This window comes from Vipera ursinii (assembly GCF_947247035.1).
Source record: "Vipera ursinii genome assembly, chromosome: 1".
Lineage (NCBI taxonomy): Eukaryota > Metazoa > Chordata > Lepidosauria > Squamata > Viperidae > Vipera > Vipera ursinii.
The window spans coordinates 177,812,126-177,839,452 of record NC_139512.1 but is presented as its reverse complement, the minus strand read 5'-3'; the positions used below and the strand labels follow the sequence as shown (position 1 = coordinate 177,839,452).

The following is a 27,327-nucleotide window of genomic DNA, read 5'->3' as shown; positions in this document are numbered from 1 at the left end:
TCCAAGTGTGATACATTACATGCAACTTTGCAGAATGGCACCATCAATTTCAGCTTCAGAGTTTCAACCTCCCATTCATCTATACTATCTAAATTCCTCCAATCACAGTATCAGTTTTTATAAATATATTACACTAATCATACAGTAGGAGTAAAGAGAGGCCAAGAATCGTGAGGAACAGACAAGATTTCTTTCCTTAAGTCAAAGACAAGGGCAGTAGGAAACAAACAAAAAAACTTCTTACTTGCAATCATGTTTCTCGATTTCAAAGTGAGGGTTGAAGTTGAGAGTGATCTTCTGGTTGGGTTCTGGGGCGTAAATGATCCACTCACAGTTCTGATGGGAAGGGTAGTCTTGTGGATAGCCAGGTGAAGTGATGTAGCCAGCATCTTTGGAATTCAAGCGGCCCCCGCATGGCTGAGCTACAAACAAACAGATAAAAATATCCAAAATCTAAAATAAAGTCAGCAAGTGACACTGGTGATAGTCTTAAAACACTTTCATATATTTTTCTGGTAAATGATGATTGAATTATGTTGTTGTGGTTTTGTGTTTTCCAATTGTTTTACTATAGTCAACTGATTGTGGATATTTAGACTTACTATGCACAATAACACCAATCTCAAATAGCAATGCATTCACATCTTAGACAGTCCAGGAAAACAGAGCAGCTATAAATGGGTCCTTCTACAACATTTCTTTTTTCTGAACACTTAAAACAGAAATCAGATTATCTGGAAATAAATGGGGGTGCCTCCAATTTCTTCCTTTCTTCCATATGGTTAGTCTAGCAGGAATCACAGGGAGATTCCAATTTAATAATCCTGCCTTTGATAAAAAAGGAAAATACGTAATTTGAAACCGGAATGACTATAGTCCAACAGACTATCATACATTCAATATACAATTAAGTGTCATCTTCTTTTCCTTCCTTGTCCCTGGTAATGCCTTTCCTCAGCAATAGGTCCTCTATTTCTGAATTACACAATTCAGTACAATTGGATAAATCTCGCATAATAGCGATCACTATGCTTCAGTGCCTGGGTGTCATTTATCATGAGAAAGTCTTCATAGGATGGTTTTTAGCAGAGAACAGCCAACTGTTCCCCCTCCCTTCATAATTACCATGTCAGATAGGAGTGAGGAAAGGCATTTCAGGGGATATCTGGCAAGATTCAATAAGATCAAAACATCTTGGCTTTTGAATGTGCCCAGAGTTTAAAACCTGTCTTGAAATTCACAATAGTTATTCTTTTTGGGTTTTTTAAAACAATGGTGTTTATTTTATTTATTACATGTTTGTCCCACCTTTCCTGCCCAGGACATTTTTCAAGGTCTCTTTCAACTACTCTTAATTTAGCTGGAACCAAAAAGAGAATAAAATCTGGCCGAAGATCATACAACATGGGAATTTCACCAAGAAGAAATTCCAACCAGACTTCTCCAGTCCTACTTTAACATTTTAACATAACGATAGCAATCTAATGCAAGTAGACTATCAAATCTGATTTTAACCGGGTTTTCTTTTCAATCTAGGAGCAGCAGAAGCACCGAAGCCCTTTCTGAGGAATAAATCACCTGTAATCTAAAGTAGATGATCTGCCTAAATGTTGACTCTCCAACCTAAAGTGAGGGAGAAGCAATAAAACAATTACTAAGCCATCTTTGGCCTTTCACTAAGCCATCTTTGGCCTTTTACAAGGTAGTTAGATAGCCATAAGATCTCATGAGCACGCCCTTTTACAAGATAGCACCCTAGAAAAATATCCACCCCGCCCAACAGCAATGCCTGGCATTCAAAAATGTCTACGTGTCCCACGTTAGGCCCACACATAAAGTCTCTGGCATAGCAAGGAATAGCTTTCAGATTACATCTTAGCATTTCTTCTTTCCGTTACAACCACAAAACCGCACAGCCACACCCTACTTCGCATCCTTTCTGCATGTCTTTCTTCCCTGGCTTTGCCTTCATCTCCTCCCTGTCTCCTTCAACTTTTCAGGGCAGCCTAAGCAATTGGAATTAAAGACTGCAATAATCAGCAGTGGAGGTTTTTGTGGTACTGGCCCACAAATAGCCTGGTAACAATTATATCTTCAGCGAGGAAAACACTTTCAACCCTTAGTTATGTAACAATGGACCCAGGAGGGTGATTTAATCTTCAAGAAAACATTTCATCTTACAAATGCCACAAATCTGATTTATTATTTCATTACTGCTTAGGGGGGAAATCTGCATCGTACACACAACTAAATGCATACTAAAGAATCTCAACAATGCCATTCCAGTATGGCTGTACAGCACACACCGTTTTTATTTTTACTGTGTCCATCAAAAGGGACAAAACTGCACAGCGGTTCATTGCCACTCACAGATGATGTCCCCTCAGGGCAGCCTAAGGGGACTATCCCTCTCTGCATGCCTCGAGCAATTTCCTAGAAGGAACTGGGAAATGATAAAAGCAGGAAAAGTGCAGACACACCCAAGAATTACATGAAATAGCTCTCTCTTTGCATTACAGCTTTGGTTCAGATATGACCACAGTTGGAAACAGATAATAAAACAAATACTTTTGAGCAGTGTGATTGCACGTGTATTGTTTCTAGCAGCTGCCCCTACACATATTTGGAAATATCCAATGACAGCAGAACATTTTAATCTCAGAAAATATAGTGGGCAGGACAGCCATGTGCTCCTAAACAATATGTCCTTGCCCTACAATTAGGCTTAGCCAAGCCAAGCAAGCAAGCAGCTTTAGTTTCTCCTTCTTGTGCTGCACCCATTCTAGTCCTCTGCCTATTTTCCTAACCTGCTTTACGGAACAAAATGTTAGCCATCAAGATCCAAAGCGATGTGAGTTCGCTGGACTCAAGTTAATAGCAGCCAACACTTGGCAAGAGGTTTTCTACTGGTGCAGTGCTAACAGTTACTAATTTAACTGGGACATGCGTGGACAACCTGAAGAATTCTGCCTGCTTTACCATGCTGCTTCACAGTGTTTTTGTTTTTTTTTTGTAAAAGAAAAAGGTGCCGGAAATCACACATGTCATACAACCCGCCTTGCCTACCCTACAAGGTTCCATCCAAAACAGGTGCTGGAACTCCGTTCTGAGCGTTCGGTGACAAAAAAAGCCCTGCTGCTTCATGTTGGGAGTGGGACTCTAGGGGTATCCAGCCTAAATAGCATGGAGAGGGGCACACAAACAGTATTAAAAGGAGGTCCTTTGGTGCTGTTGAAAACCTTGAGGCAAACAGGAGGCCTTTCATAATAAAGAGGGCTCCTGAACACAGGCTCTGTCCCCTGCCTCCCCCTTCTTCTAGCCTCTGGGGATGCTTTTATTCTACAGACACATGAAGCAGAGGAGTAAGAAAACTCTTTAAATCAAGGAATACCAAAAAGCTACTGGTGTATTCCCCACACTCCACCCTGTGAATGTAATCCAGTGAAAATAATACTCTTGCTTATACAAACTTCTGATTACTGAAATGCACTGGATGACCTCATGGTCCTTCAGATAAATTGGGGAAGAAAAAGACAGGGGAAATGTTGCCTCAGCTGCATAGATACATAAGCAAAAGGCTGAAATTAGAAACTACTACAAACACTACATAAAATTATACAGTGCCTGTAGTTTTCCATTCTGGAAAATTGTGAATGTTTAGAATTTCAGGACACCACAGGAAAGAGAACAGAATGAAGTAAGTTAAATAGGCTTCAGAGATTTTACTTCTGTCAGTCATGCTTGAATGTCACCATCTGCATGAAACAGCATGGCCTTGTGAATTATATATTACTTTTCAGCAGCTACCTCTGGGTAGAAGGACAGGGGCCTTCTTCCCAAGAGGTATGCATTTCCCTCTATCTCCCACTCTGGTTGAATGATTACCACTGAAGGTCCAAACACAGGAGGCCAAGCAAAGAACTTGCTCACCACAAACTGTTTTGTGTGCTTGCCCTTTTCAGTTTGTTGTGTTTCTGAATCTAGTTAAGAGTTCAGACATGATAACTGAATCGCCTAAGAAAATCAGGCCACAGTCTGTAATGGGTATGCGTAATCCTACCTATGGTGCCAATACACAGGAAAAGCCTGGTGCTCTCCAGCAGGGATTAACAATAACACCATTTCTACCATGCTGGTTGTATTAGCAGAGATAATGAGCTTCTCACAAATAATCCCATTTCTGCCCAAGAGCTACCGAATCTTCCCAGGGTTCCAAATAAGCAAACTGTATTTTCTGTTACCACTCTGCACTGTCCAATGAGTACAAGGAGGTCACTTTTTTGCAAAAGGTGGGAAGCATCATTGGCTTTCCTTCATCAATTCCCTCCAGTTTAGCTCCTCCAACCCTGGGGATGGCACCCAGAGCACAGAGACTTATTGAGAGAAAGCAGAGATAAAGACCAAACCCCTCCACTTGATCTCATTAAAAAAAAAACACCTCCTCACCTAGCCATGAAAAACTATTCTCTGCAAGTATGGTTTTCCCCTTCCCAAGAAGGATAGGACTATCTGCTTTGTCCAAAACCAGCAAAGAGGACTGGTGACAACAGGAAACGATTTCTCCACAGGTTATCTCTGTCTCCTAAACAAGCAACTTGCCACCTCCTGTTCCACAAACAACTATTTTCCTCTTTCACAATATCCCTCTCAGTGTGCTGGAGGAGACTCACACAAGTTAAATTTCTGGTATTATCTGAGCTAAGAAAAAAATTATAATGTTTGACAAAACCTTTTAATCATGGGTCATGACCCAGAACCAAAATTCTCAAAATTTGTCATCTAGGCCTTTTTTTTACACTCTTAGATAGCAAGTCTTCTGTAAAGACAATAGTCTTGCTTACTAATCCCTGGCAGATTCTTTTAAAGTCCTGTAGAACCATAGAATGTATTTTATCAGAACCAATGCTATGCTCAGCTAGCAGTTAGCTACGTAGCAGTGCAGGTTTTAAGTTTTAATTTGCTAAGTAATCCCGCTTTGTAGTCTGAACTTTTTCACCTTTCCATAGGTTGCATCCAGATCCTAGCTGTGAACAGAATCTTCTAGTGTAGGAATCTACTTTTTTACTTTTTATATTTCATTTTCTTGAAAATCTTCCTTTCGTAGTATTTTTTAAAACTTATTTAAAAATTCATATCAGAGAATACAAGTTCCACAAAAGCACACCATACATGTATTTCAAAATGTAATTGTTCCTATTTTCTAATTTTGCATAAAATTATTTTGTGAGATTACTTTTCTAGTGAACGTTCATTGTATTGATTATTATTATTATTATTATTATTATTATTATTATTATTATTATTATTATTATGAAATACTTTATAGAGAAACCTACAATATTTTTCAAGCAAAGCCCTTGTTAACAAATTGGCAGAACATTCTTGACTTGTGTGTTTGCATGCACATGCACACATACGCCCACATATGTGAACTGCTTTGTTCTGAAACATGCTGATTGTTTCAATACGTTTCCTTCTACAAACCTCATCCAAATAATTCTATGTGACTTTCCACTTTTGGAAGAAAAAAAAACAGTATCCAGAAAAAAAAATCACAAAAAACCATTTAAGAGGTAAGGATATCTAAAAACATCTGGTTTTGCTCCATGGAGATAATTTTGTCAACACAAAAACATTTATATAAACCCACAGCTTATTTTAAAATTTCTTCTCTTTTCTTGGAATCTAGGCACATATATGTATGCCATATAGATTTTATGCATACAAACTACAGTTATTTTTCAGTTAACTTGATAGATGCACATGTGTACAGAATTTATTCTGCCTGTCCTCTGCACACTTTTACACCCTCCTCATAAAAACAGCCATGCATCATTTGCACAAGTTCAAACTCTTCCAACAAAAGCATTCAAGGGACACATTTTATTTTGCCTGGAACACAGACAAAATCAGCAAAGAAAACTTTTATGACTTCCATATCTCATCAACCCTTCACATTCAAGCACATGAATTGCATTCAAGATTCCCACATGCCGTTAAACAATTTTTAAAAATGGAAAAGTAACAGAATTTCATGTGCAGTTTTATAGTTCCCTTTGCATGTTAACTTGAAATGTGAAGCCACTTTATTTGACAGAATATGGAAAGAAAAGAAACCTAATAGTCATTTTTCAAACTATGTACCTATGTAAAAAAAGTAAACAGAGGTTGCCAGAAATTAGGAGGAAACTGCATGAAACCTGGATCTTAGAAAACTTTGTCTGATAGTTATATTTACAAACACAATGCACTCTTAAAATAATTTTGTTCGAAAAGCCTTTATCTGGAGTAATCATGCACATTAAAAGCAAAAGTGGGGGAGAGAGGGATAAAACAACGTATTGCATTTATCAAGAAAAAACCCTGAAATATTGCATTTATCAAGTCTAAATAAGGGACAAAAGAGGAAATGATGGAACAAGGAAGGGCATTCTCAAAAGCAAGCATAATTACCCCCACATTCTGCCTATTCACCGTGCTTCATAAACATGTCATCTGTTCATGAAGGGGGAAATCTGCATATTTTCCATGCAACTTATACATGCACAACTGGAGAATACAAGTATCTGAACAACATTTTGTATGTTTTCTAATCAATATGCATATTCCCAAGCAGATGTTGGGGTGTATAGGTAAAACACATTTGTATAAACTCTGGTCAATATGCATAAACTCCAATGAACCCTCAGACAAACAAAAAACATTTTAGATATCATAAAACACAGACACAAAAACACACACATTGAGTAGTTTGTTACCATTCTGAAAGAAATATCTAAAAAAAATTCCTCCAGGTATAGCAATCTCCAAAGTTATAACACTATTGTTACAACACTAAGTTTTTAGAATTACATAAGCAAACTCTAGTTCATATTAACATCACAGGAGATCTTGCACATCCTTAGTATATTCCTTAATTAAACATATTAGCTGGGGCCAGGGTGGGGGGAAAGAGAGAACAGACCTATACTGGTGAAAATATGCTACTAATGTACGTAAGCAAAATATTTCTGCACAGAATCTATTATTAAATATTCAAACAGAATTTTCTCTTGGGTCTTGCAGTTTTACTTTAAATAGTAATTGGAGATGTAAAGTGACTCGATTAAAGTGGAATTGTTATTATTGCAAAGGAAGGCAGACTGTACAAAAACCAAGTGGGATTTAAGGTTCAATGCGTCTAACACTGTTGCCATTGAAGACTGACGGTGGGTAATGCTGAAGCTGAAAACCACAGGTGCTTCCTTGCTCAGCCTCGTAAAATTGCACAGATCACCCACAGATCACCAAAGGAGCAGAGTGTGCCTCTCACCAGGTCTCCCTCTCTTTCTAGAAATTATCTGAGGAGCTCCTGGTACTTCAACAATAAACTCAACATTGGGTTGCAAAAAAGGGAAAAGCCAGACAGCTATCTTCCTAAGCTGCCCGAGCTCCAATCCTTTAAGCTGAATGCCTTATTTACCTTTTTTTCCAAATGCCATGCTCACTCAGGTTCACACTCAGCTCCTGCTTTTTTCTTTGAAGAAAAAAGATTTTCTGCTCATCACAATTCAGTCAAGAGGGAAGATTTCCCGAAGGCAGCTTTCCACCTCAGCGCATGTGTCCATTTATAGTATACTAAGGACTCTGTTCGGTGAAGGTTGAGCATCTTTTGAAAAAGTGCTGAACAATCTCAATCCTCAGTGAAGCTGAAAAATAATCAGCACCATCCCATTAAGGCACTCTTCCACTCCCTCTCCATGAATCATAAATGTCTTTAGCAAAGCCCCGAAGCCATGCATGCATAAAAGTGTGCTCCATGTAGGATTCCTCTGATCCATCTGAAACCTGCAAGGTTCTAAGCATTCTTCTGCCAAGCACAGAGGCGTCCACCTGCCCGTCACACGTCTTAACAAACAGACATCAGACCACAATCGGTGGCATATCTAGATAGTATGTATAGGCAGAAATCCATTGCAACAATCAATGAAAGTGCACTGAAGCCATGGTTGGTTAAATATTCTGGGTATATATTTATTCCATATTTTTAGATTAATAATAGCCACTCTAGAGGGTTACACAAAGCCTAACATAGAAACAAACTCTATTCTACAAAAACACATACTGTATCACAATGATTATGTTTAAGATGCTGCATTGAGTCACGTAAGAAGCTTCTTTGCTGAAGCTACCCTGTTCTGCTTCTTTTTGAGGCCCATGGTGGGGAAAAAAGCAAAATATGAATGTATCAAATAAACAAAGATGAATTTTGAAAGAGGTTGATTTCAATAACCAGCATTTGTTCATACTACAGAAACCTCGTGGTGATTGAATCTCACCCTGATTCTGACTACAACATAACCAAACATTTATCTTGTTTCTAAGAAAGCTCGCACTATGACATGATTTGGGAATTGAGGGTCTATGCTTCTACACTGTCCTTTAGATGTATCAGAGCCAGAAATAGTCTAAAGATCAGAAGACAAAATCCCAGTAAAGAATTGTAGCCTAGAGGCACGAACAAGGATTGAATAATGTAAATTTGACACCTTCTGATTTAACAACAGTGCTTATGAAAGTAATCTATCAAAGAATGACATCTAAGACAGAATCCACTCATTAGGTAGAAAAAATTGACCTTTCAGCTTGATGGCAAAGGTTATTTGTAAGAGATGCATCTTGCTGGTTTAATTTATATGCAGAGTAGATTATAAGAGATTCCAAATCCAATCAACAATAACACCACAAACATTTGTAAACGTGCTACATCTGTAGGCCATGGGCTTTTTGCACGCACATCACAATGCAAATAAATACATCTAAGAATTCAATTTTTCATTACCAACTGGAAATCCTACCCACATTGCTAATAAAGCATTCAGTATTCCCCCAGACAGATGTTTAACTAAATTTCATGCTAGAGATGTAGTCACGCTCATGATAGAAGTTTTTCTTTCTCTGCAAACTGAACTAGGATTCTGTTTTTATTCAAAACGACTTCCCCTTGTCATGAGACCACCTCATAAATGCCACATCTGGGCTTAAGCAAAGGAGAAGAACAATCCATCAGCCCAAGAATGTGGTCATTTGACCACTTCCTAAGGCCAAGAGGGTTGGGTTATAATATATCCACTTTATACTGCAAGACAGCCGTGAGTAATGAACTCCTGAAATCTCAGCATATGGCTCTATTTTTCCTGTGAACATTCATGAGAAAGAAACAAGATTCAATCTCTCTTTCTTAAACAAAGATAAAAAGGAGGACCATTTTAAAACATTCACATTCTTATGTATTTCAGGTCTCAATCTTGCAAAGATTTGATGGATGTTTTCTTCCACTGTGTTTGGAAGGATTAATTTATAACACAGATGTCCTAACCTTCCTCCAAGTACTTAAGAGTGGTAGAAATGCTATCTTCTCTCCACCTTATCATCATCACCTTTTGTTTTGTCATAACAACTCAGTAAAGCAAGCTAAGCAAAAAGACTGGCCATCATCACCTATGACCTTCATAGAGACAATGTGAACAATATGAACCATTTGCACAATTTGAATTTGTATGCTACAGCTGTTACAGGAGACAAGACATTCTCTCCAAATGGAGAGAAGTAAGCAGTGGGGTACCACAAGGCTCCGTCCTAGGCCCAGTACTCTTCAACATATTCATCAACGACTTAGATGAGGGAATTGAAGGAGATCTCATCAAATTTGCAGATGACACCAAACTGACAAGAGTAGCCATCACCCCAGAAAACAAACTCAGGATCCAAAAAGATCTTGACAAACTTGAACAATTGGCGCTTATCCAATAAAATGAGTTTCAATGTGGAGAAAAACAAAGTCTTACACTTAGGCAGGAAAAATCAAAGGTACAAGTACAGATTGGGCAAGACCTGGCCTAAAAACAGCAACTGTTTGAGGGACCTTGGAGTCCTAGAGGATGATCACTTGACTATGAGCCAGCAGTATGCAGCCGCCGCCAAAAAAGCTAATATAATCCTGGGTTGTATAAACAGAGGCATAAAATCAAGATCACATGAAATATTAGTACCACTTTATAAAACCCTAGTTAAGACCACACCTGGAATACTGCAGCCAATTTTGGTCACCATATCACAAGAAAGATGTTGAGAGTTTGGAAAAAATTCAGAAAAGAGCAACTAAGATGATCAAAGGCCTGGAGACTAAAACATATGAAGAATGGCTGCAGGATTTGGGTTTGGCTAGTCTAAAGAAAAGAAGAAACAGGAGAGACATTATAGCAGTATTCCAGTATCTGAGGGGCTGCCACAAGGAATAGAGGGTCACTTTGTTCACCAGAGCACCAGAGGGAAGGATGAGAAACAATGGTTGGAAGCTGATCAAAGAGAGAAGCAACCTGGAATTAAGGAGAAACTTCCTAACAGTGAGGACAATCAACCAGTGGAACAGCTTGCCTCTAGAAATCGTGGGCGTTCCATCACTGGAGATTTTTAAGAAGAGACTAGACAATCACCTGTCTGAGATGGTATAGGTTCTCCTGCTTGACCAGGGGGCTGGACTAGAAGACCTCCAAGGTTCCTTCCAGCTCTATTCTATTCTATTCTATTCTATTCTATTCTATTCTATTCTATTCTATTCTATTCTATTCTATTCTATTCTATTCTATTCTATTCTATTCTAGCAGTTCTTGCCCTGATACACAAGTATCTTGAAAAAAAATCAAATAGGCAAATATGGTTTTAAGAGCACAACTGCATGTCTTTCTTTCAGTCCTAGTATCTTTAAGAAATAAAATGATAGAACTCTTCAATCAATCGGACTTGCACATAAGCACATATGTACACAACTGCTTCACCCGCAAGCTTGCAACTTGGAAACTGCAGTTTCTTGTTTGTTCATGGTTTACCACATCATTAGAAGAACTTGCCCAAAGTTTTCCAGCAGTAATAACCTTAAAAGTATTTTATATGTTATTTGGGGCTGCCTACAGGGACTTTCAGACAAAGGTCCATTGTGTGCATAACACAGTAAGCCATAAAAATGCTCTGGCAATTTTCTCCAAACCAAAAACTCTTCATTTTATTTTCAGGATTACATCTGCATGGTTATGCATAGAAGCCTTCCTCTGTCAGCCTACTTAGAACAGGGGTGTCAAATTTGATTTCATTGAGGGCTGCATCAGCATTGTAGTTGCCCTCAGGGGGGTCAGGTGGGCATGGTGACTGTGGCTAAGCGGTCACAGCCGACTGGATGGGTGTGACTGGGGTAGGCATAGCCAGCTCAACGTTGTTCACTTTGGGGGAGGGACCTGGGGGGAGCAGGGTGGGCTAGGGAGGATCCAGGGGTCTCCGTGGAGGAGTTGGGTTCAAGGTGGGTGCCAAAGCCTGATCCACCGGAGGAGCCTTGCCAACCCTCTTGGGCCGCGTGTGTCATAGTTCTGACAAATGAAGCTCTTCAAAAACTTCGAGGCATTGTTTACCTTAAAGAATCTTTATTTGAGTAGCATAGCATTGGCATTAACATAGTCGAAGCCAAAAACCGAATTCCCATCCCCTGAGCACATAGTATCAAAGCACAATTCCCTCCTCCAGTTAACAGTCATAAATCACATTCCCCAATTAGTTTAAAGAGCGGGCTTCCCCTCAAGCTCTCCAGTCCAGCTCTCCAGTCCGCCAATTCTTTATCATCTCTTATTTCAATAACCTTGGTTCTCACACTAGGTTCAGTGTTATGTCTAGCTAGACTCTCATGTACATTCCCTTCCCCCCCCCCAGCATCATCTAACTCTAAAAGCAAAAGGAAGAAAATGGCTGCATCTCCATCTGTTGTCAATGCAAAAACTTCTGATGTTAGCAGCGTTGACAGTGTGGGCACCTCTGGATGGCAGCACAGGCTGCTAGGGCCTTGGGCTGCGGGCACCCAGCCCAGCCCTTGAGCTCCCAGGGGATCACCCAGCTGGGCTGGGCTGGGCCGGGGCCAGGGCAGTGGGGGACGGTCCCTTGCTGTCTCCAGGACAGCCCCGCAGGCTAAATCTGGGCCCTTCACGGGCAGGATCTGACCTGTGGGCCTTATGTTTGACATGTCTGGCTTAGAACATATTATTCAAACAAGCATGAATGAATGTATGGCTTGAAGGGGTGGCTTCAAGTTAGTTTTTGACTCTTGGCAACTACATGGACCAACCACTTGGACTAATCCCTGCCATTTTCTTGGCAAGGGTTTTGGAAATGGTTTGCCATGGCCTGCTTCTGAGGGCTGAGAGAGATGAACTGGCACAAGGTCACCCAGCTGGCTTCATGCCTAAGGTGGAACTAGAACTTTCTTAGATTTTAATTTTGGCTACAGACTCTTCAAGCAGAATATCTAGAAATAGAGGGAGTACAGAAATCTCTTCTCAGCAAGATCAGCATTGATATAGATGTTAGACTCAAAATTCTATGCAAATTTATTTAATGAAGAGGTCACAGCGATTATTTGTAGTATTTAATTAATGAGCCATTTGGGAAGATGGCATTCAAAGTGATGAAGTGTTACCTCAGCTAAACATTTCTTCTGTACAGATAACTTGGAATTTGGAGGTTTTCTCTTCCAAAGCCCTATATTAGAAATCACACGTGTATCTGATGCAGTTTGTCTTTTCACTGCCAGTGAGGAAGACAATGGAGAGAAGCCATTTACAGAGGGCCTAAGGGTAGCCCACAATTTATCTTTTAATATTCACATTTTCCTTTTTAAAAAACACAGCTGATGAGATTTTACATCCTGCTTAGCCATAATACCACCTACGCTTAATATCATTATCTGTCATCTTAGATCATAAACAAATGTAATTCCAATAGAGCGGATGATTTAACTTTGTTAATTGATATTTATGTCCATTATTGTCCGTGTATTCCTGCAAATGCAGTTCCGGGGCCCTTGATGATAGTTCTGGAATTACAGTTCCTAGTATTATCATCAATCATTGAGTCTCCCTCATACACCGCCACTCTGGTGCCTTCCATGATGCCATCGTCTCTTAGAAGAATCCATGTGGGGCTGCCCCGTGCAAACTCTGCTCTATCCAGGCTATGTGGAAAGGTAGTGTCATATTAAAATGGTGCAGTAAAAATGGATAGCTTCAAGGTGAAAAATATTTTTATAGGGTTTCCAAAAGATTTTACTGAAACAGTACCAGATTTAGTAGCAACATGTTAATCATTATTTCTTCCTTCCATGTGGAGATATGCTCCTCGGTGACCAGCATTATGGCTATTCATTATCAGTAATATCCCTAAACTTGAGGTTGCAACAATAAACCCCATTAAACAATATCTAACAATATTTAGACTAATTTCTGAGAAAATATGCATACTATAGTAATATACATACAAATTAAATTTGCATTCAGAACACAGTTTTGTTTGCATTTCAAATGTTGCATTTTTTACTCATGTTGTTCTGAAAAACATATGTAAGCCAGCACATGTGGAAGAACTCAATGCTCTAAAGAGAATATGGTGAGAAATATTGCTATAAAACTGCTACATGCTTTTAAAATGCAGGTGTGCATTCTGCAATATTAAGCAAAATGCTTCTGTAAAAAATGGAGTGGACACTTCAACTGGATGATAAGGGACACTCCCCATACTTTATGATATCAGACAATTAAATACTAATAGCACTTTTTACAGTTCATAGAGTGACTTATAGCAAGGACTTGGGTTTCTGGAATTTCTCACTGAAAAGAAGGTCATATCAATGTTTGCTTGTTTTTCCTGGCCACAATCATAACATTTGGACAAGTAATGTCAACAATGGGGGTCAACAATGTATCTTTAATGTAAGAAAAGTGTGAATTCTCCCAAATCATCTCTTTTGTTCAGCTTGTAACGTAGGAAATTGAGACATATGTTTTAGGTTTGTACCTAATCAGGATTTGCAAGAATAAGACAAAGGCTGTGTTGTGCACCAGGATAAAGTGAACTATATTGTATTCATGTCTGATCTGACAAAAGATATTTACATTTTCTTTCAGAATCTGGAATTCTGTGCTTGCAACGAATTTCATAAATCTGAGAAATGTATGCAAATATAGCTTCTTTCCATTCATTTTCTCTCATCTGTGGAAATAGGTCACTGGCCTTTTGCTCATCGCTACTCATATATATTGAGGAAGCCCTACCAGTTAGACTGGAATTACACTCTGCATACTTGATTGCTGCCTAAAGCAGTGGCTGTTTCCTTCCACATCTATTGTCTGTAACATTTAATAATGTAAAATATGAGGTAGGGTATCATCCTTTTAGAATTTCCCTCAACTACAGAGGCTCATGGGGGCAGAAAACCTCAGTCACAATAAGGCACTACCCCATCACACAGGAACAGAAGACAAAAAAAAGAAAAGAGTGCCAGATTTTACATTATGTTGCATCTCTGACTAATAGGCCAATCACATTTTATATACTGACATGTCCGCATATTTAGAAAACACCGTAAAGTCTGCATCAGCTCCATATGAAAAGCAGTAAAGTAGAGAGATGGGCAAAGTTCTTTGAAGAAGCTATATTTCATCTTTTTCAATTTTTATTTGAAGAAATTGTATGTGATTGCTGGTATCGTTATGCCACTGGAGTAGGAAGGGCATTTTGAGTTTGAGAAGTTTTAAGGAGTGAAAAAGTGGTTCTTAAATCTTGCAGACTTCGTACCTGTTTTGGTACCAAACACATAAGCAGACAATCTGAGAAAAGTTTGTTGTTACCTTCTTATGGAATAGTTTGAGCTCTGAAGAAAGGAAGATTATCAACCTTTCAGATTTTGGAAAGTTGTAAAGACCTGCCTTTTCTGGAGATTCTGGAGACATCAATGGAAGCTTTCATTTTACTATAGTGATATATTGTTTCTGTTTTATATTATTGAATCATCCTGACTGCATTATATTATATACTGTTATGTGGCAGATCACTTAGAGTCCAGATGGACTGAAGGAGCAATATACATTTTGTAACTAAAAATATAATTCAAAAATGAGTAACAATGCCAATAAGCATGCAGGACTCAGAAGCTAAATTCAGTACCACAAGTATTAGAGTAGCACATAATAACATAGAATAACAGGAAGAAGAGGAGGAGGAAGAGGAGGAGGTGCTGGAGGAGGAGGAAGAAAAAGGAGGAAGGAGGAGGTGGTGGCTGGAAAGGACCTGGGAGGATTTCTAGTCCAACCTCATGCTCAAGCAGGACACCTATATGATTCCAGACAAATGGTTCTCCAATCACTTCTTGAAAACCTCCACTTTTGGAGCACCCACAAGCTCTGGAAGTAAGCTGTTCCACTGATCAACTGTTCTCATTATCACAAAATTTCTCCTTAGGTCTAGGTTGTATCTTTCTTTAATGATCTTCTACTCATTACTTCTTGCCTTAAGGTGCTTTGGAGAACAGGTTGAGCCCCTCTTCTCTAAGAGAGACCCTCAATCCTTGAAGACTGCTATCATGTCACCCCTATTCCTTCTCTTCATTAGACTATGCATACCTAGTTTCCTTAACCGTTCATTGTATGGTTTAGCCTTTAGACCAGGGGTCCCCAACCTGTGGGCTGCACCCCACTACCGGGCCGTGGCCACTTGGTCACCAGGCCACATGAAGGGATGGCCAGGGCACACACACACGCGTGTGTCAAGGTTCCAATAGATGAAACCCAATAAAGAACTTCAAGGCAAGGATTCTTCCTTAAAAAACTAACACACCTCACACTCGTGCTAGTGGTGAGCATCCCGCCGGCGCTAGCACCGCCCTGCCCCAGAGCATCCTGCCGGCCCTAGCACCACCCCACCCCCGAAGCGTCCTGCTGGCGCTAGCATCACTCCACCCCTGAGCGTGGCAGTACATGAAACCACGTCCCCTCTGGTCTGCAGAAATAACACACTCCATGGAACTGGTCCCTGGTGCTCAAAATGTTGGGGACCTCTGCTTTAGACCCCTTGTTGCTCTCCTCTGTATTCTTTCTCGACCATCTTTTTTCTATTGTGATGCGATGTTCCAAGTGTGGCCTCACTAGTCCAGTATAAAGGTCGCTTCTTGTGATCTTGATGCTAACCCCGTTTATGCAATTATATGACTGCCATTTATTTTTTTGTTTTGGCAGCTGCAGCACACTGCTGGCTCATACTCAGTGGTGCTCCACTAGGACACCTAGATGCTACTTACAGTTACTACTGTTGATCCAGGTACCACCTATTCTGTACCTGGTTTTAATTAATTACTTGGTTTTAATTTAATTAATATTTGTATTAATTTAATTAGCATTACTATTTAATTTAATTAGTCTTTGGTCTTAATTAGCATGAGAAACTAATACTGGACAGTCCTTCAGATTTGATTAAGGAGAGCAATCTGAACCCATGGAAATGCAAATGCAACCCTTGCCTACCACTTATTGAAGTTCTCAGGGTGGCAGGGCTCTAGCAGAAGCCACCCTCCAGCAACCAGCCAGTCCAAAAAGTGACAGGCTGTTCCAGTGACACTACATTTCGGCTTCCCTGTGTTCCAAGGCCTGTCTTCCCACCTGAATTCAAAGCAATGTTATAGCCTTAATATGCATAAAAAATATGATTGTGAAATAGATGCTTCAGTTTTCATCCAATTAATTCCTCTGAATCCTGATTGGTGACAATAATAATAAAGGTTTAGCTTGATTATATCCACTAGCTGTATTAAACAATTAGATAATGCTAGAAGTATTCCACTTCATCTATGCTCAATCCACAAATAGATCATCAAATGTGCTTCATGTCTGTTTATGAATAAAACTCTCAAAGCCCATTTGCACTACTGCATTCTCAGAAAGCTTGCCTGTTAAATGCAACCTCATCTTCCTCATATGTGACCTACATAGTCGATTCTTTCTCCACAGCTCCCAGGAGGTTTAATGGATTCACTTTTCACTTTTTCTGTTCAGAGCAACTCACCAAAATTCACGCCTGGGTATCAGTTAGAATCAAGATCCAGGTCTGCTCAAGGCTCAGATGTGTTTGCACTTGCAGTAGACAGACTTTTCATAATACAAGTGAATAATAATAATAATAATAATAATAATAATAATAATAATAATAATAATACCACCATATATAATATAAAAAGTATAATATCTTTAACACCCTCAAGAACACCATCTACAATCCCAGTTTGTTCAATAGGTGGATAAAAAAGCCAAATCCAAACTAAACATCTAGGTGAGTGTGTGATGAACCCTAACATCATATGGTATTACTAAGAGTAGGAATTATTTGAAGGAACTGCATATGAAGGCTAACACCAGGTAAAGAACCAGAAGCTGTGATTTCACACTGTTGTATATATAATAATACCATATGAATTCCCATAATCAGCAGATAGCCAAAGCTATTTACTTTTCACTAAGTCCAGGGCAAACTGCTGTCCAGTCATCATTTCAGCCCTGGGCTAACAGGCCCTTGGAGGAATCCAGATAACTTCCCTGCAGTTATCCTCCCCATTCTGCTCCTCCCCATTGAGCCAGTCTGTTGAGCTAGTGGAGGGTTTCCTATGGAGACTCTTGGGGATTCGATGAAGCACCCTAAGCTTGCTGCATCTCACAGACCAAATTCAGGGGGAAAAATAAGGAAGACGCAAAAAGAGGGACACCATATTCCAGCATCCAGTCCTTATTTTTCTGAAGTTAGCCTTCTGCCCACAATCCTATATATGTCTTCTCAGGGTTGCACCTGTAGTGCCTCAGGCTGCAAACATCAGCCTATAAGTAAGGAGTCATTTTAATTTATGGCCAGGAGTAGAGGTGGGGAGGAAATCAGCTTAAAACTCTCTCCCTTTCCCTCCATTCTTCTATCAACATGGTACATTAGTCCCAGGCTCATGGGGTGATGTTTGAATAGAATTCAGATGTCCTCACTTTCCTTTTCTTACTAAATTAAGACACCAGTTTATATTTGGGGCCGGGATGTATTTGCTAGAATTATTTTATTGCTCTTCCCCCCAACCCCCATCCTTTCTTCCCACAAAACCCCTGCGAAATAGCCTGGCCTGAAAGAGACTGACTACCATGGCTGAGCTTTGAGAAACTCAATTTTCATCAACTGATGCAATACTTTCACCACTCTTCTCCTTATTTAGTGAGTTTGCAGAAATAAATAACCCCCCTCCCCACTATCTAGTGAAAGAATCTCAAGCAGGATGTGTTGAATCGTTTCTCTGACTGACGGCAAATGTATCTCCCTTCCTCCCGATTGGTATTTTCTACAAGCAACTCCCTCCCTTAAGTTGTTAGTAGTTCACATAGGGGAGAAACTACTGTATCTTTTTTAAATAGCAGTAGCACCTAGTCTTATATACTACCCCACAGTGCTTTGCAGCACTTTCTGGGTGGTTTACAATGTCAGCATATTGCCTCAATAATCTGGGTTCTTATTTTAACGACCTCAGAAGGATGGAAGGCTGAGTCAACTTTGAGCCACATCAGGATCAAACTCCAGGCTGTGAGCAGAGTTTGCTGGCAATACTGTGTGGGAAGAATTCAGAGAAAGAAATATTTGAGGAAATATTAAAAAGGCAGAATGTATTTCCCAAAGGAATAATGGAGAAGATCTTTTAAAAGACAGAAACCAGCCCCCAGAAATCAGTCCCAGCCCCTAGACAGAGGCCAGCTTTTAGAAATGCAAATTCAATAATCCATTCAGGAAGGTTGGGGCCAGGAAGCTAGAAGCTATGAGATTAGGAAGACCTCTAAAAACTACATACCCCACCCAAACTCTAAAAGACATGACCTTTGGGCAGATAAAAGGTTTAACTCACCAATACCAAAAGGGCACATTTAGACTCATGTCAAAGTACATGACACAGGAAATACAAAGGCTCAGACAGGAACAGGAAACAACCTCAAGAGCCCCAGAAGATATAAAAACCTATCACTCCCAGCAACATGTGGTCAGCTTTCCCAGAGCCATGCTTCTGTCTAGCTTTGCTCTTCAATAAACTACAACTTTCTTTCTAAAGCAGTCTCCGTTTTATTTATTCCCAGCTTGGACTGGACCCTGATGAAGATTTTACCTTCAACAAGTGCATTCTAACCACTGTACTACTAGGACTCAGTGGTTACATCCCTATTTAAAAGGTACTACATAAATTTAGAAAAGGTCCCCAACCTTTCTTCTCTTCTCCATTACTTGATCATACTCTTTTTAATCATGATATCAATTTGTTCAATGCATGAGGAAGCTAGAGGACTTTACAGGACCAGACTTAGCTATTGATGGAAACCATGAATAAAATTTGCAAGAAGAATAATTACAAGTACCATCTTGGTTTCAAATGACTTAACTTCAATCATTTTTTCATAAAATATGTAAATCTCATCAATTGATACCATTAACATTTGAAGAATATCTTCTTTATAGGAGGAGAATCTCATTAATGTTATATAAGACTTTTGTATTAAGCATGGTAGATTTTCTTGAAAGTCTTTTAAAAACTCCAGGGGAATGATTGAAGATCTGAACTTGATGAATCCCACTGGAACGCTCGGTGGCCCACAGTTTCTTCAAAATTCATTTTAGCAAATCATCAGGAATTGATAGCCCACAGGCAGCTGTGGGTTATATAAATTGCATAATATAAATTGCAACATTTTCAGACTGAATTGGCAGAATTCAAGACTGGATTTAGGTCAACTGATGCCCTAAGCAGAGCCTAAAAATGTTGTCCCTCCACAGAAGTAAAACTCCCATAACATGAGATGGAATCAAATGTGATATCTGACATTTTCCAATCAGACTTTCAAACTTTAGTCACTCACCATGCCCAAGAAAACATTTTTTTAACAATGACAGATAAACACAATTTTAAAAAATGACTAGATTATCACAGTGAAACAACTGAGGGAAAAAAACCTGTGTGGTAAACCCCTTTCCCTTGGTGTCCGAAGCATGGGTTTACTTTGCTTAAAGTTTAATCCAGGGCTAGCAGAATTGTAAGCAAATTGGTACATATCACTGTCTATAATTGCAGTGCCCAATTATTATTGAGCCTTTCTAGTTTAAAATTTTGAAGAAATTGTGAAATAACATTTTATATATTTTCATAACAATTTCTGCTACTGGTTCATTGACCAGTTTTTCCAGGAAATAAAATGATTCAATATTAGCTCCTAGTTTTTAATTGTAAAACATGGAAAGTTAATATACATCTGTAATTGGATGAGTGGTATTTCTTCAAAACAGAACTGAAACTTCAACCAAACAGTAGTTGTAGAGAGCTCTGAGTGCCCTGCAGTGAATAATAATTAGTGGCCAGATTTGAGAAAATGTCTTAACTATATCAACTTTTTTAAAAAAAAATACAACAACCTTTGGCTGTATAAATATAGTTCTGGATAAAAATATTTAATATGGGTTATATAAGCAGTTTCAAATGGCCATATTTTATTTTTAAGGTCCTTTTTTCTCCTTTTTTTAACTTTTGAATTGTCTGTTATTTGCTCTATGGTAGAAACCAAATTTTGTATATATAAGCATCACTGTTCTTAGACTTGCCTCAAGGTCCATATCCTTTATCAAACATTAAAAACAAGGCACTTTAGAATCAGAGTCACCAGGAGTGGAGATGGTACATGGAAAGACTATGAATGTTGGCACTGGAAATAAATTCCTACATAGAATGCTTTCATTTTAAGGGGGTGTTCTTTGTACTGAATTCCAAGTAATGGGTCTTTTGATTTTCATGTCTATGTGGAATGCCTTCATGCCATCTTGGTAATTTTACTCAAAACTGCAGGAACATATAAAACGTCATAAAATTATAAAGCATCAAAACATGTCATGACAAGTGGGAGCAGTTCCTAGTGCCAGTGTCCTCATTCATCTCAGATATACATACCCAACTCCTTATTCCTTAGTTCTAGGAGATGGGTCTTCCAGATTCCTAAGCATCCTGAATGAAAGCATAGAATCTATTTCTGGCCGAAGCCTATTCTGCAGAAGGGATGCTCCTAGAGCGAATTCATTCTTCTGAGTCACCTCCCACAGCTCTTCACACTGAGGGGAGGGATAAAGCCTCTTAGCATGTACTCTTTGCAGATTCTATTTGTAGTAAGTGGTCTTGTAAATAACTGAAGACCTGATAACTTCTTTCTTCTAAATGTAACCCCACACCTAGGGCAGAACTACCCAGTGGCCAATTACAGGGCATTTCTTTGCAGTTGGGAACAGTCGTCCCACTTTTTCCATAAATGGGACAAACACTTCTTAATTGACCTTTCAAACGTCAGTTTTATTAATCAGGAAAAGCATTCAATAACTTGATCATGAGAAGCCATAATTCAAAGGAAAATGTCATTCTCAGTGCAATAAGAGAACAAACAGAAGAGGACTGGAACCACATATTGGAAAGTACACACTGCACCAGCAAACAGCAAATTCCAGAAGGCTTTATTAAGGCAAACTTCCACCTTAGGCAACAGAGGGATTTTTCTTTTCCTGTAATTACAAGGAAAGAAATACAAGGACATCAGAGACTAGCCTTTGAGTTTTGATTTGACGTTGACTTCAAAGAGGCTTACCCTGTGTCAGGAGCAGCCATGGTTTACAATACAGACTTCAAGTCTAGTAGGAATTTTTGTAGCTTGATAGAAGGAGTTGGGGTTTTTGACGTTTTTTTTGCAAAGAAACTAATTCTCCTTTTTCTTGCGTATGTATTAATTAGAAGTGTCAAAAGGCTGCTATTAGGATGTAGGTAAAGCTGGAATTGTTGACACTCCCTCATTCCCTTGGGTATGACGTTGCTGTCACTTGTCCCAGGTTCTGGATTAGAGAACTGTAATCTGTGGCCTCGTGGGAAACACAATTCTTGCATCTACAACCATCCAATGCTAAACAGAGGGCAGTATCAAAAAAGAGAAATATTTTTATTTTGGCACCACAAAACTGTACTCCTCCCTCCTCCATCATAAATAAATTCTGTAGTTTAATGTGTGGTAGGATTCCCTCCCCTTTGTTCTTAGATACCTACAATTTGTTTTTCCAGCACAGCTGAGCTACCAAAAGGTCGTAGGATTTGGCAGCCATCCCAGAGGTTAAAAATTAATTTTTCCTTATTAATACAACCGAGGGTCCCACAGGAGAGGATCCGAGCCTTATCTGAACTTGACAGCTTCCTAATGTTCTCCTCTAGGGCTATTGATGGTACAAGGCCACTGTATCCTGGAATGCAACCATGCTGGAAGCCTGCTAAACAGCCTAATTTTTGTTTGCTTTCCTTGTTCAAGGGCTGGGGGGGTTGCTCTATTGCAGAGAAATAGGGCTTAAAAACCAGGAATCTTCACGCATATATTCAAGGACATCATGGTAGAACATCTGGATTTGTCTTTAACTAGTATCCTGCCTTTGAAGTTCAAGATAGAACAGACTGGTGTTTTCACACCTTGAGAGATACAATTATCTTTGAACAAGCAAAACCCAAGGTAAGAGCCCTCAAAGTAGACTCGTAACATATTGAAAGAAAAGTGAAGAGAGGAATAGATTTGAATGAGTCAGAAGGAAGAGAGAGAAGTGTCACAGGTACAAAATATGCAGAGAATAATTCTTGTGCTTTCTTTGGGGGCCCATAATTTAAAATGGCTCCAGGATGAGAAATTATTCATTCTAATAAGTAAAACAAAAAACAAAAATCCAAGACGTTTATATTGCAAGTATTTGGGTATCAGTGGGGCTAATACCCCAAAAGAAAAGTCCAAAACATAGTGAAGAGAACAGTTCTCTTTTCAAATGTCAATGCAATCTTTTAAAACTTCTGACAATGTATAGTCCAAGTTATTTTCCACAGTATAAGCCTGGGTGAATTGCAGCTATGGTAGAGTTGGTTATAATGCTTTCACAGTATAATTCATACTGCACTGAATACTATTGGCAAGTTCAGTAGTTATAGTATTTTTTAATTCAAGCGCTTTTTGAGATTTAGTATTGACCATCAATCTTTGGCAAGTTCTACTTCAATTAAATGATGGTAAGATACATTCCTCCATCTGAGATCCTTGCCATTTCCACAGCCAAACGTACAGAAAGCAACACTTAGTAAAATATGGAGATCAATTGCTACATGTTTCTGTCGCTCAAGTAAACTCTACCTCCCTTATAGGATTCTGGTACTTGAAAAAAAAAATCATGCAGTATTGGTGATGCATTAGAATTACTGAATAACTCATACATTTGTCGGGGGGGGGGAAATCACTCAACAATAAAACTCCTTAAACTGAAGAAACTAACATATATTCAAGAATTATACAATGCCCAAGCAACATTCCAAACACAGATTCAATTCACCTGTATCCAGTAGTATCAAAACTTTAAAGAGGACAAGGTTAAGGAAACACAATCTATGGAAGTGAGGAAAATGCTTGAGAATTGGTGACAGAGAACTTTTAGTGGAGAAGAGAGAATATATGCTAAAGGGATTTTTAAAAGGTACTAGCATTGTGCTACAATGTGCTTTGGAAAAAATGACTGAAGGGAACTAAGAAATACTCAGATACCCTGAAAACCAGATTAGTTGATTTTAAAAGTGATTTATTACATGCCATTAAGATGTTCTCTACTCTTAGCAACCACATCGATTCTTTCCATGATGACCTTCCCCTAACCTGGTCCTTCAGCATTTCCAACAGTGCACTCATTGCTATGTAACTAAGTCTATCCACCTTGCTGCTGATCTCCTCCTAATTTTCTTTCCTTCCACCTCTCCCAGCAATGGAGCTTTTGCATAATGTGCCCAAAATAGGATAATTTGAGTTGGACATTTGTGCCTTGAGTGAAAATTCTGGGTTGATTTGCTCAATAATTCAGCAATTTGCTTTCATGGCTGTCCATGCATTTTTCAGAAGTCATCTCCAACACCAAAAGTTCAAAAGCTTAATACTCTTCCTATCTTGTTTCTTCAAAGTCCATGTTTTACTTCCATAATCACAGGGAATACCATGGCTTGCATGATGCTGATCTTTGTAGGTATAGACACCTCACAGCATCTGAATAAGTTTTTTTAAATCAATTTAAACATTAAACATTTAAACATTCTATTCTTTGCTCATTAGTCATTAATAAATAAAAAACATTCCACTTGTTTTGAAATTTTATAATCCTTTTTTAAATGTTCCACTACATCCATCTATGAGACCATGTCATATTTTTGGTCAAAATTATCATTTATATTTTCATTTCTTCCATTTCAGTTCAATCCACCTCTAACCACACCAAAAGACTTAGCCATTCATTTGCAGACTAGAGTTTGCAAAACTGAGTCATATTTACAAACAAAGAGGCCACTGGGAAGTGTGATAGAAGCTTTGTATTCTTCCCACAAATTTATAGCCAGTATTACAAATGGAAAAAGACAAATGAAATATGAGATAGCTGTTTTATATTGCCTACCACACAATTACTGATATTTTGGAACTGTTTCTTTTTCCTTACATTTGTGCTTCTATATATATTGATCTAAAAACAATAGACGTTCCCCACTGAGTTTGCCAGTGAGAGTTAGTCTAAATTCATATATACTGTTTTAGAGCAATATTTCTAAATACTTCCTCCATTTGAAAACTTTATCAAATAAGAAACCAACAATCTATTTAATAGAGGAAGCTGCCTTATATCCAATCTCTTTTTTTTTAAAAAAAAAGTCACCCATTTGTCAAATTTGAAAAAGGTTCAGTGTTGGCAGGAGGGCAGAGATCAACCCCAAGGCCCCTTAGTTGTGGGGTGCCTCAGGGGTCGGTCCTCTCACCCCTCCTGTTCAACGTCTATATGAAGCCACTGGGTGAGATCATCCGTGGTTTCGGGGTGAGGTATCATCAATATGCTGATGATACCCAGCTTTTCATCTCCACCCCGAACCAACCCAGTGATGCCCTTGACGTGATGTCCCGTTGCCTGGAAGCGGTACGGATCTGGATGGGGAAGAACAGGCTCCAGCTCAACCCGGCCAAGACTGAGTGGCTTTACATACCGGCATCTCGTTTAGTCCAAGAGGTTCCATCTTTGGTTATGGGAGGAGAGGTGTTACCTCCCGTTGATAGGGCGCACAACTTAGGCGTCCGCCTGGATACACGACTCAGTTTTGAAGATCATATAGGAGTTGTGGCCAGGGGGGCATTTGCCCAGGTTCGGCTGGCATGCCAGTTGCGCTCCTATCTGGACCGAGATGCCCTACGTACAGTCACTCACGCACTCGTTACCTCCCATATAGATTACTGCAATGCTCTCTACATGGGGCTGCCCTTGAAGACCACCCGGAGGCTCCAGCTGGTGCAGAATGCGGCCGCGTGGGTAGTGATGGGAGCATCCCGATACTCCCATATTACACCCCTCCTGTGTGAGCTGCATTGGTTACCGGTTGCCCTCTGGGTGAGATTTAAGGTGAGATTTAAAGCCCTACATGGCCTAGGCCCGGGATATTTGCAGGACCGTCTGCTGCCGGCAATGACTTCCCATCACCCAGTGTGCTCACACAGGGAGGGCCTCCTCAGGGTGCCGTCAGCTAGACAATGTCAGCTGGCAACCCCCAGGGGGAGGGCCTTCTCTGTGGGAGCACCAGCTCTGTGGAACCAACTTCCCCTTGAGCTCCGAATGGCCCCGGATCTCCGGTCCTTTCGCCGCGGCCTTAAAACATTCTTTTTCCATCAGGCTGACCTGGACTGATGACAGGGATTTTTAAAATGTTTTTAATTTTAGTATTGGGGCTGCTAGTTTAATTCTTTTCTTAACTTTTGTATTATTGTATTTTTTATTGTTGTTAGCTGCCCTGAGTCCTTTGGGAGATAGGGCGGCATATAAGTCCCAAAAATAAATAAATAAACAAACTTCCTTAGAAACATGTAGATAAACCTCTTCCTCCACAACTTTCACTTATGTAAACCCAGCTTTTTTAAATTCACTGGTTTCAATTGGAGCAGTTTAAATAGTGTAGTGAACTCTCTTGCTGAAATCAATGAATTTTACAAGTGTTTAGCTGGCTGAATTATATCTTATTGTAGAATAGACACGAATCTTGTTAAAGGCAACATTGCAAATACTAGTTAAATGGAGCTACTCCAACTCACCCAGTTCTTTAGAAGCTGCTCTAGTCAGGCTTCCTGGAGTAAGGAGGACAATGAGCCCAAACATAAAACACAACTAAGCCTTTCCAAAACATGGCATAGATAATTTCTCTTAGGAAGCAATATATACCTGCTATAGCCAATCTAAGGGCTCTAGGCTTTAAAAGTTACCAGTAAACTGTATCAATGACCAAATAAGGCAAAATAGCACTCTTAATTAAAGGCAAGCATACATGTTTCAAAGATGCTTTTGACAACCATCCAGTTCCTTTTCAAAGCCCTCATTTCCAAGAAAAACTTTAACTCAGCCAAAGAAACCAGTTAGTAGCTACCAAATATTTGCTGCAGGCTTGCCTTTCCCCATTGCAATATTTTTTTGCTAGATTTACTGAAGTCATTTCTGCAAATGTTAGCTTTTAGCAAAGCATTTCAAGGTCTTTATGAGCACATATTGCTCCAAGTTGCACAAACAATATTTGAATTGCTATGCGGCATGGCCATCCAAAACTGGATTTATTTGTTTTGGCTCCCTTTTATAGCTAGTCAAGGGAGATTAAAATAGCTGGTAGTCCAAGCATCTGATTTATCCTTGGTCTCCCATTCACTGCCCAAAACTGTCCTCTCGACACCGCACAGCTACATATATGCTGGCAACCGCTCTGTTCACCCCTTCCAGTTTTAGGAAATGTATCTGAACTACAGAAGGCTTTTTCACTCTTCATAGAGTACCAGACTATTTTCTATTTAAAACTCTTCCCTTTTCACATTTGACATCCCTTTGGGGAACTGAAGCAGGCTTTCATTATGGATGAACACACCAGATCCTGGCATAAATTTATCTACATCTAACATGTGTTTTTACCCTGCTTTGTTAATTACCAAAGCCATCTGTGGGGAAGTCAGGGCTTCCTCCTTGTCACGATTTATCTTTATCTCTTGCTAGATTAGGTACTGAAGTCACATTAGTGGATCTCAGGTATCACACTCATTTCTCTGAAGATAGAGCCTGACCGATACAAATACAATTACAGGTGAATTAACCAAATCCACCATTAAGTCTGTATCTTTGTCAAACAAGAGGTGATTGGCATGGACTTAAAGTGGCATATTTGGGAAGAAAGACAAAGAGCCATTTGCACATGCCAGGAATCATAGATTATTCAACACTGGATGTCTCGCAGCTAAGGATTTGAATTGCTTATCCTGATAAATATTTGTATAAGAAAAGAGCAGCAAGCCAGCCAGATATTTCCCCCCCTCCCCCACCTCCTTT

General features: G+C 39.4%; 1 protein-coding gene across 2 annotated transcripts in view; it reads right to left on the bottom strand.

The window, feature by feature from the left end:
- Positions 1-27,327, bottom strand: part of NRP2 (neuropilin 2) — a gene marked incomplete at its 3' end in the record, with an annotated part of 194,062 nt that overhangs the window by 149,703 nt on the left and 17,032 nt on the right. For both annotated transcript variants that reach the window (XM_083350768.1, XM_083350769.1), the window contains exon 2: positions 245-422. In XM_083350768.1, coding sequence (XP_083206894.1) covers positions 245-422 — 178 coding nt within the window. The remainder of the gene's footprint in view (positions 1-244; positions 423-27,327) is intronic.